At 50.2% G+C, this 10,365-nt stretch overlaps 1 protein-coding gene across 1 annotated transcript; it reads right to left on the bottom strand.

The window, feature by feature from the left end:
• Positions 1–1,034: 1,034 nt before the first annotated feature.
• LOC115125523 (WW domain binding protein 1-like) lies at positions 1,035–9,945 on the bottom strand. Its single transcript, XM_065021167.1, has 5 exons — positions 9,861–9,945; positions 7,297–7,458; positions 4,293–4,494; positions 3,858–4,046; positions 1,035–1,434 (listed from the first exon to the last, which is right to left on the bottom strand). The coding sequence occupies exons 1-5, from the start codon at positions 9,943–9,945 to the stop codon at positions 1,035–1,037; spliced, it is 1,038 nt and encodes a 345-aa protein (XP_064877239.1).
• Between the last annotated feature and the right edge of the window lie 420 nt (positions 9,946–10,365).

Genomic DNA, 10,365 nt, shown 5'->3' with positions numbered 1-10,365 from the left:
GCCAGGTTAGATTAACAACACTACGACCAGGTTAGATTAACAACACTACGACCAGGTTAGATTAACAACACTACGACCAGGTTAGATTAACAACACTATGACCAGGTCAGATTAACGACCAGGTTAGATTAACAACACTACGACCAGGTTATATTGACAACACCATGGCCACGTTATATTGACAACACCACGGCCAGGTTATATTGACAACACTACGACCAGGTTAGATTAACAACACTACGACCAGGTTATATTGACAACACCACGGCCAGGTTAGATTAACAACACTACGACCAGGTTAGATTAACAACACTACGACCAGGTTATATTAACAACACTCCGACCAGGTTAGATTAACAACACTACGACCAGGTTAGATTAACAACACCACGGCCAGGTTATATTAACAACACTACAACCAGGTTAGATTAACAACACTACGACCAGGTTAGATTAACAACACTCCGACCAGGTTAGATTAACAACACCACGGCCAGGTTATATTGACAACACTACGACCAGGTTAGATTAACAACACTACGACCAGGTCAGATTAACGACCAGGTTAGATTAACAACACTACGACCAGGTTAGATTAACAACACTACAACCAGGTTATATTGACAACACCACGGCCAGGTTAGATTAACAACACTACGACCACGCACACACAGTCTCAAATGGAACCCTTTTCCACAGCTCCATGTGGGACCTGGCCAAAAGTAGTGCACTTACGTAGGGCATAGAGTACCATTTGGGTCAGACACAAAATAATCTGCCTCTGTGCCAAACCCATCCACAGAACCAGTGAACCATCTTGACTGTATCTCCTGTAGCTCAGGACAGGAGCTTCATGTTGGGCCCTCCTGGGTCTGATCCACACATCAGAGCTATGTTCAGGATCCCCAGTGTTATGGAACATTACCTAATAAACAGTTTTGCAAAGTTGTTGTTGTGGGGTTTTTTCCGTTCACTTGCATCCCCCCCGTTTAGGATGAAAATGGTTTAGTCCACTGACTCCGCTCAGCTGTCCATCACACGCTCTCCATGACAATCACCACCTCCTCAGCCAATGGGGTGTCTCCTGGGGCAGGGCTACACAGGGTTAGTCCCTCCCCTGACCCCTGACCTCTAACCGGACAGTCCAGGCTGTCATGGAGCTCGCTCACCCCCTCCTCTCCTTCATCCCCTGCTTCCTCCACTCCCTCCTCCTCTTCCTCCTCCTCCTCCTCGTCTTCCTCAACCTGACAGCGACACACCTCGATGCCTGAGTCCCCGGTCAGACGGCGGTGGCGGTACTGACTCTCATCGGCCCCAACTTCCTCCTGCTCTTCCTCCTCCTCCTCTCCCTCGCTCCTGTAGGTGTGGGGGACAAGCTGGTACACGTCCACACAGGGGGAGAACAGGGTCTGCTTGGGGGGAGACTGGGTGGGCCTGGGGAGACAGGGGGAGGAGAGGAGGGAGAGAAGGGGGGAGGAGAGGACAAGGGGAAGACAGGGGGAGGAGAGCAGGAGGGAGAGACAGTCTCTGTCCGTTCCACTGCAAGAGCTCCAAGAGGATCAAAAAAGGCCTGAGCCTTTGGGTCTGAGGCTACAGGAGAAGAGACTGGGACAGAGGAGGTAGGGGCTGGGGAGGCTAGGGTTAGGGTAGGAGTTAGGGAGAGGGCAGAGGAGGTAGGGGCTGGGGAGGCTAGGGTTAGGGTAGGAGTTAGGGAGAGGGCAGAGGAGGTAGGGGCTGGGGAGGCTAGGGTTAGGGTAGGGGCTGGGGAGAGGGCAGAGGAGGTAGGGGCTGGGGAGGCTAGGGTTAGGGTAGGAGCTGGGGAGGCTAGGGTTAGGGTAGGAGTTGGGGAGAGGGCAGAGGAGGTAGGGGCTGGGGAGGCTAGGGTTAGGGTAGGGGCTGGGGAGAGGGCAGAGGGGGTAGGAGCTGGGGAGGCTAGGGTTAGGGTAGGAGTTAGGGAGAGGGCAGAGGAGGTAGGGGCTGGGGAGGCTAGGGTTAGGGTAGGAGTTGGGGAGAGGGCAGAGGGGGTAGGAGCTGGGGAGGCTAGGGTTAGGGTAGGGGCTGGGGAGGCTAGGGTTAGGGTAGGAGTTGGGGAGAGGGCAGAGGGGGTAGGAGCTGGGGAGGCTAGGGTTAGGGTAGGGGCTGGGGAGGCTAGGGTTAGGGTAGGGGCTGGGGAGGCTAGGGTTAGGGTAGGGGCTGGGGAGAGGGCAGAGGGGGTAGGAGCTGGGGAGGCTAGGGTTAGGGTAGGAGCTGGGGAGGCTAGGGTTAGGGTAGGGGCTGGGGAGGCTAGGGTTAGGGTAGGAGTTGGGGAGAGGGCAGAGGAGGTAGGGGCTGGGGAGGCTAGGGTTAGGGTAGGGGCTGGGGAGGCTAGGGTTAGGGTAGGGGCTGGGGAGAGGGCAGAGGGGGTAGGGGCTGGGGAGGCTAGGGTTAGGGTAGGGGCTGGGGAGGCTAGGGTTAGGGTAGGGGCTGGGGAGAGGGCAGAGGGGGTAGGAGCTGGGGAGGCTAGGGTTATGCCAGGGGCTGGGGAGGCTAGAGTTAGGGTAGGGGCTGGGGAGAGGGCAGAGGGGTAGGGGCTGGGGAGGCTAGGGTTAGGGTAGGAGTTGGGGAGAGGGCAGAGGGGGTAGGAGCTGGGGAGGCTAGGGTTAGGCTAGGGGCTGGGGAGGCTAGGGTTAGGGTAGGGGCTGGGGAGAGGGCAGAGGGGGTAGGAGCTGGGGAGGCTAGGGTTAGGGTAGGGGCTGGGGAGGCTAGGGTTAGGGTAGGAGTTGGGGAGAGGGCAGAGGAGGTAGGGGCTGGGGAGGCTAGGGTTAGGGTAGGGGCTGGGGAGGCTAGGGTTAGGGTAGGGGCTGGGGAGGCTAGGGTTAGGGTAGGGGCTGGGGAGAGGGCAGAGGGGGTAGGAGCTGGGGAGGCTAGGGTTATGCCAGGGGCTGGGGAGGCTAGAGTTAGGGTAGGGGCTGGGGAGAGGGCAGAGGGGGTAGGGGCTGGGAGGCTAGGGTTAGGGTAGGAGTTGGGGAGAGGGCAGAGGGGGTAGGAGCTGGGGAGGCTAGGGTTAGGCTAGGGGCTGGGGAGGCTAGGGTTAGGGTAGGGGCTGGGGAGAGGGCAGAGGGGGTAGGAGCTGGGGAGGCTAGGGTTAGGGTAGGGGCTGGGGAGGCTAGGGTTAGGGTAGGGGCTGGGGAGAGGGCAGAGGGGGTAGGAGCTGGGGAGGGTAGGGTTAGGGTAGGGGCTGGGAGGCTAGGGTTAGGGTAGGAGTTGGGGAGAGGGCAGAGGGGGTAGGAGCTGGGGAGGCTAGGGTTAGGGTAGGGGCTGGGGAGAGGGCAGAGGGGGTAGGAGCTGGGGAGAGGGCAGAGGAGGTAGGAGATGGAGAGGCTAGGGTAGGAGCTTGGGCTGGGGAGAGGGCAGAGGGAGTAGGGGCTGGAGTTGAAAGGACTGGGGAGGCTAGGATTAGGGTAGGAGCTTGGGCTGGGGAGAGCGCAGAGGGGGTAGGGGTACAAGAGGTGGTGGTAGGGGAGGGGACAGCAGAGGTGGGTGTGGTAGGGGAGGGGACAGCAGAGGTGGGTGTGGTAGGGGAGGGGACAGCAGAGGTGGGTGTGGGGGAGGGACTGTGGGGACAGGATGGTCTGTCGTGGCCTGGATTGGTTAAAGGACGAGCAGTCCCAGCTAGAGGGTGTTCTGTTGTTGTAGCAACTAGAGGGTGTTCTGTAGACGTGGGTGAGGTACGAGAAGAGAGACGAGCTACATTACAAACATCCGTCTCCATAGTAACAGTTTCCATGGTAGCACCAGGAAAGTAGTGCACCTGTGCAGGTTCTGTAGATTGTTCGCTTAAGTTGGTGTCGGCCTCTGAGGTTATAACAACAGTAAACGCATCAGCAACAACACCCATCCTGTTGCCACCGGCAACATCCACATCGGTCTCTGAAGATACAGAGACAATCATCTCCGAGGATGTTACCGTGGCAACTGTCTCCAAGACAACAGCAGCAGTGTTCTCTGCAGCGTATTGGGACAGTGTTGTGGGCGTGGAAGCACGGCTTGTGTCGGTCTCGTAGGTGCTACAGGGAGATGACGGACAGCAAGAGTCACAGGAACAGCTGGAGCTGCAGGGTCAGAGGTCAGAACCACAGTGTCATCTTTATTACAGCTTCTACCACAAATATCATTACCACAGCAAAGTGTGTCATCCACCCTTTCTCATCTCAAACTCAAAGTGGCTTCTTTACATTGTCAAGTGTGTTTTATATCAATAAATTCAACCAGACAATCAATCACTCAGTCAGCCAGCCAATCAGTGTCCCCACCTGTTGTCAGAGCTGAAAGAGGAGGGTGCAGCGCTGGCGCTGGTGCCGGGGTGGGGGTGTGATCCCGGGGGATGGTGGGGTGGCTGGGGGTAGCGAGCGGCGCCCCCCTGGGCAGCGAACACAGTGCTGTAGGGAGGTGGGGGAGTGGAGGGCTGAGCTGCTACCTCTTCATAGGACGGTAGCTTCAGAGACGCCAGGAAACCTAGAGAGAGAGAGAGAAAGTTATTAGTGGTGATTTATCAGGTCTAGGAGAGGAGAGGAGAGGAGAGGAGAGGAGAGGAGAGAGAGAGTTATTAGTGGTGATTTATCAGGTCTAGGAGAGGAGAGGAGAGGAGAGGAGAGGAGAGGAGAGGAGAGGAGAGGAGAGAGAGAGAGAGAGAGTTATTAGTGGTGATTTATCAGGTCTAGGAGAGGAGAGGAGAGGAGAGGAGAGGAGAGGAGAGGAGAGGAGAGGAGAGGAGAGGAGAGGAGAGAGAGAGAGAGAGAGTTATTAGTGGTGATTTATCAGGTCTAGGAGAGGAGAGGAGAGGAGAGGAGAGGAGAGGAGAGGAGAGGAGAGGAGAGGAGAGGAGAGGAGAGGAGTCTTGTTGAGGTCTAACATGGAAGAGGGTTAGTAGATTAGGTTTAGACCAGTAGGATGTAGATCCATGATAGGCCAGTAGATTAGGGTTAGGTCAGTAGGATGTAGATCCATGATAGGCCAGTAGATTAGGGTTAGGTCAGTAGGATGTAGATCCATGATAGGCCAGTAGATTAAGGTTAGGCCAGTAGGATGTAGATCCATGATAGGCCAGTAGATTAGGGTTAGGTCAGTAGGATGTAGATCCATGATAGGCCAGTAGATTAGGGTTAGGCCAGTAGGTTAGGGTTAGACCAGTAGGATGTAGATCCATGATAGGCCAGTAGATTAGGTTTAGACCAGTAGGATGTAGATCCATGATAGGCCAGTAGATTAGGGTTAGGCCAGTAGGATGTAGATCCATGATAGGCCAGTAGATTAGGGTTAGGCCAGTAGATTAGGTTTAGACCAGTAGGATGTAGATACATGGTAGGCCAGTAGAATGTAGATCCATGGTAGGTCAGTAGATTAGGGTTAGGCCAGTAGATTAGGTTTAGACCAGTAGGATGTAGATCCATGGTAGGCCAGTAGAATGTAGATCCATGGTAGGTCAGTAGATTAGGGTTAGGCCAGTAGATTAGGGTTAGGCCAGTAGGATGTAGATCCATGATAGGCCAGTAGATTAGGTTTAGACCAGTAGGATGTAGATCCATGATAGGCCAGTAGATTAGGGTTAGGCCAGTAGGATGTAGATCCATGATAGGCCAGTAGATTAGGTTTAGACCAGTAGGATGTAGATCCATGATAGGCCAGTAGATTAGGGTTAGACCAGTAGGATGTAGATCCATGATAGGCCAGTAGATTAGGGTTAGACCAGTAGGATGTAGCTCCATGGTAGGCCAGTAGAATGTAGATCCATGATAGGCCAGTAGATTAGGTTTAGACCAGTAGGAAGTAGCTCCATGGTAGGCCAGTAGGATATAGTTCCATGATAGGCCAGTAGGTTAGGGTTAGGCCGGTAGGCTACTCACTGTGGTCTAACATGGTGGAGGGGTAGGATATAGATCCATTGTAGGCCAGTAGGATGTAGATCTACGATAGGCCAGTAGGTTAGGGTTATGCCAGTAGGTTAGGGTTAGGCCAGTAGGTTAGGGTTAGGACAGTAGATTAGGGTTAGGCCAGTAGGATTTAGCTCCATGGTAGGCCAGTAGGATATAGATCCATGGTAGGCCAGTAGGATATAGATCCATGGTAGGCCAGTAGGTTAGGGTTAGGCCAGTAGGTTAGGGTTAGGCCAGTAAGTTAGGGTTAGGGTTAGGCCAGTAGGATGTAGATCCATGATAGGCCAGTAGGTTAGGGTTAGGCCAGTAGGATGTAGATCCATGATAGGCCAGTAGGTTATAGATCCATGGTAGGCCAGTAGGATATAGATCCATGATAGGCCAGTAGGTTAGGGTTAGGCCAGTAGGATATAGATCCATGGTAGGCCAGTAGGATATAGATTCATGATAGGCCAGTAGGTTAGGGTTAGGCCAGTAGGTTAGGGTTAGAACAGTAGGTTAGTGTTAGGCCAGTAGGATATAGATCCATGATAGGCCAGTAGGTTAGGGTTAGGCCAGTAGGTTAGTGTTAGGCCAGTAGGATATAGATCCATGATAGGCCAGTAGGTTAGTGTTAGGCCAGTAGGATATAGATCCATGATAGGCCAGTAGGTTAGGGTTAGGCCAGTAGGATATAGATCTATGATAGGCCAGTAGGTTAGGGATAGGCCAGTAGGTTAGGCCAGTAGGTTAGGGTTAGGCCAGTAGGTTAGTGTTAGGCCAGTAGGATATAGATCCATGATAGGCCAGTAGGTTAGGGTTAGGCCAGTAGGATATAGATCCATGATAGGCCAGTAGGTTAGGGTTAGGCCAGTAGGATATAGATCCATGATAGGCCAGTAGGTTAGGGTTAGGCCAGTAGGTTAGGGTTAGGCCAGTAGGATATAGATCCATGATAGGCCAGTAGGTTAGGGTTAGGCCAGTAGGTTAGGGTTAGGCCAGTAGGATATAGATCCATGATAGGCCAGTAGGTTAGGGTTAGGCCAGTAGGTTAGGGTTAGGCCAGTAGGATATAGATCCATGATAGGCCAGTGGGTTAGGGATAGGCCAGTAGGTTAGGGTTAGGCCAGTAGGATGTAGATCCATGATAGGCCAGTAGGTTAGGGTTAGGCCAGTAGGTTACGGTTAGGCCAGTAGGTTAGGGTTAGGCCAGTAGGATGTAGATCCATTATAGGCCAGTAGGTTAGGGTTAGGCCAGTAGGATATAGATCCATGATAGGCCAGTAGGTTAGGGTTAGGCCAGTAGGATATAGATCCATGATAGGCCAGTAGGTTAGGGTTAGGCCAGTAGGATATAGATCCATGATAGGCCAGTAGGTTAGGGTTAGGCCAGTAGGCTACTCACTGAGGTCTAACATGGAGGAGGGGTAGGATGTAGCTCCATGGTAGGCCAGTAGGTTGATCTCTCTCTGTCTCTGCTGCTGTTGGACTCTGAGTTTAGCCCGGCGGTGTCGGTAAGCACAGCAACAACTGAACAGGATCAGAACGGTCCACAGCAGCCAGAACCCTGAAGAATAAAGAGAGAACCTGTTAGAACATACAGAACCCTGAAGAATACAGAGAACCCTGAAGAATACAGAGAGAACCTGTTAGAACATACAGAACCCTGAAGAATACAGAGAGAACCTGTTAGAACATACAGAACCCTGAAGAATACAGAGAGAACCTGTTAGAACATCACACAGAACCCTGACGAATACAGAGAGAACCTGTTAGAACATCACACAGAACCCTGAAGAATACAGAGAGAACATGTTAGAACATCACACAGAACCCTGAAGAATACAAAGAGAACCTGTTAGAACATACAGAACCCTGAAGAATACAGAGAGAACCTGTTAGAACATCACACAGAACCCTGACGAATACAGAGAGAACCTGTTAGAACATCACACAGAACGCTGAAGAATACAGAGAGAACCTGTTAGAACATCACAAAGAACCCTGAAGAATACAGAGAGAACCTGTTAGAACATCACACAGAACCCTGAAGAATACAGAGAGAACCTGTTAGAACATCACACAGAACCCTGAAGAATACAGAGAGAACCTGTTAGAACATCACACAGAACCCTGAAGAATACAGAGAGAACCTGTTAGAACATACAGAACCCTGAAGAATACAGATAACCTGTTAGAACATCACACAGAAAGAACCATGAAGAATACAGAGGACCTGTTAGAACATACAGAACCGTAAAGAATACAGAGAACCTGTTAGAACATCACACAGAACCCTAGTGTAGTAGTAAGTAGTAAATTAGCAGTACAGTATCAGTAACAGTAGTATTGTAATGTAGCAGAAGATGTAGTTCTCACACCAGAGTGTATAGTAGTGTCGTAGTATGTTACCAGTACAGTAGTAGTATTGTAGTAGTGCAGTAGTAGTATTGTAGTAGTGTAGTATTGTAGGCCTTCAGTAGGCTAAATGAACCAGATCATCCTAATGCATCAATCATCACATATACTGTAGAACTTATACTGTAGAACTGTAGTACTGTAGTAGTATTGTAGTAGTACTGTAGTAGCATTGTAGTAGTATTGTAGCAGTACAGAGTAGTATTGTAGTAGTATTCTAGCAGTATTGTAGTACTATTGTAGTAGTGTTGTAGTAGTACTGTTGTAGTAGTGTTGTAGTAGTATTGTAGTAGTATTGTGGTAATACAGCAGTAGTGGTGTAGTAGTGGTGTAGTAGTATTGTAGTAGTGTTGTAGTAGTGTTGTAGTAGTGTTGTAGTAGCAGTGTTGTAGTAGTGTTGTAGTAGTATTGTGGTAGTACAGCAGTAGTGGTGTAGTAGTGGTGTAGTAGTATTGTAGTAGTGTTGTAGTAGTGTTGTGGTAGTGTTGTGGTAGTATTGTGGTAGTACAGCAGTAGTGGTGTAGTAGTGGTGTAGTAGTATTGTAGTAGTGTTGTAGTAGTATTGTAGTAGTGTTGTAGTAGTATTGTGATAGTGTTGTGGTAGTATTGTGGTAGTACAGCAATAGTGTTGTAGTAGTGTTGTGGTAGTGTTGTAGTAGTGTCGTAGTAGTATCGTAGTAGTATTGTGGTAGTACAGCAATAGTGTTGCAATAGTGTTGTAGTAGTGTTGTAGTAGTGTTGTAGTAGTATCGTAGTAGTATTGTAGTAGTGTTGTAGTAGTGTTGTAGTAGTGTTGTGGTAGTGTTGTGGTAGTATTGTGGTAGTACAGCAATAGTGGTGTAGTAGTATCGTAGTAGTGTTGTAGTAGTATCGTAGTAGTGTTGTAGTAGTATCGTAGTAGTGTTGTAGTAGTATCGTAGTAGTGTTGTAGTAGTATCGTAGTAGTGTTGTAGTAGTATCGTAGTAGTGTTGTAGTAGTGTTGTAGTAGTGTTGTAGTTGTAGTGTAATGGTAGTGTAGTAGTGTTGTGGTAGTGTTGTAGTAGTGTCGTAGTAGTATCGTAGTAGTATTGTGGTAGTACAGCAATAGTGTTGCAATAGTGTTGTAGTAGTGTTGTAGTAGTGTTGTAGTAGTATCGTAGTAGTATTGTAGTAGTGTTGTAGTAGTGTTGTAGTAGTGTTGTGGTAGTGTTGTGGTAGTATTGTGGTAGTACAGCAATAGTGGTGTAGTAGTATCGTAGTAGTGTTGTAGTAGTATCGTAGTAGTGTTGTAGTAGTATCGTAGTAGTGTTGTAGTAGTATCGTAGTAGTGTTGTAGTAGTATCGTAGTAGTGTTGTAGTAGTATCGTAGTAGTGTTGTAGTAGTGTTGTAGTAGTGTTGTAGTAGTATCGTAGTAGTGTTGTAGTAGTGTTGTAGTAGTGTTGTAGTAGTATCGTAGTAGTGTTGTAGTAGTATCGTAGTAGTGTTGTAGTAGTATCGTAGTAGTACTCACACCAGAGTTCATAGTAATAGGTGCAGCAGCCTGTCTCCCCACAGCAGTGTCCTGTCTCACAGAGGTAACCTCCGTTGGAGCTGGCCCCAGGACAGTACCTGGGTCGGCCCAGCAGGGGCAGGCTACCACTACTATGGTACTCCATCACCCCAACACAACCCCGGTCAGGCAACACGGTCAGCGGTCCAGTCAGGCAACACGGTCAGCGGCCCAGTCGACTGCAGCGGTCTGGTAGTGTCAGAGAGAGCGGTCGCGGTCATCTGGCAGATCGGGGGAATCTGGACGGGGACAGAGTCAAAGGAGAGCTTTGTTTATTTACTGACAGAGGATACATCCCAAACGGAACCCTAATCCCTACATAGTGCACTACTTTAGACCAGAGCCCTATAGAACCCTAATCCCCACATAGTGCACTACTTTAGACTAGGGCCCTATGGGTCTCCCTATTCCCTCTTTAGTGCACTACTTTAGACCAGGACCCATAGGGCTGACCATAAGGCTCTGGTCAAAAGTAGTGCACTATATAGGGAATAGGGATTCCATTTAGGACGCATTGAGGAACCAA

The sequence above is a fragment of the Oncorhynchus nerka genome, linkage group LG8, assembly GCF_034236695.1.
Source record: "Oncorhynchus nerka isolate Pitt River linkage group LG8, Oner_Uvic_2.0, whole genome shotgun sequence".
Lineage (NCBI taxonomy): Eukaryota > Metazoa > Chordata > Actinopteri > Salmoniformes > Salmonidae > Oncorhynchus > Oncorhynchus nerka.
This window is presented reverse-complemented; position numbering and strand designations above follow the sequence as displayed.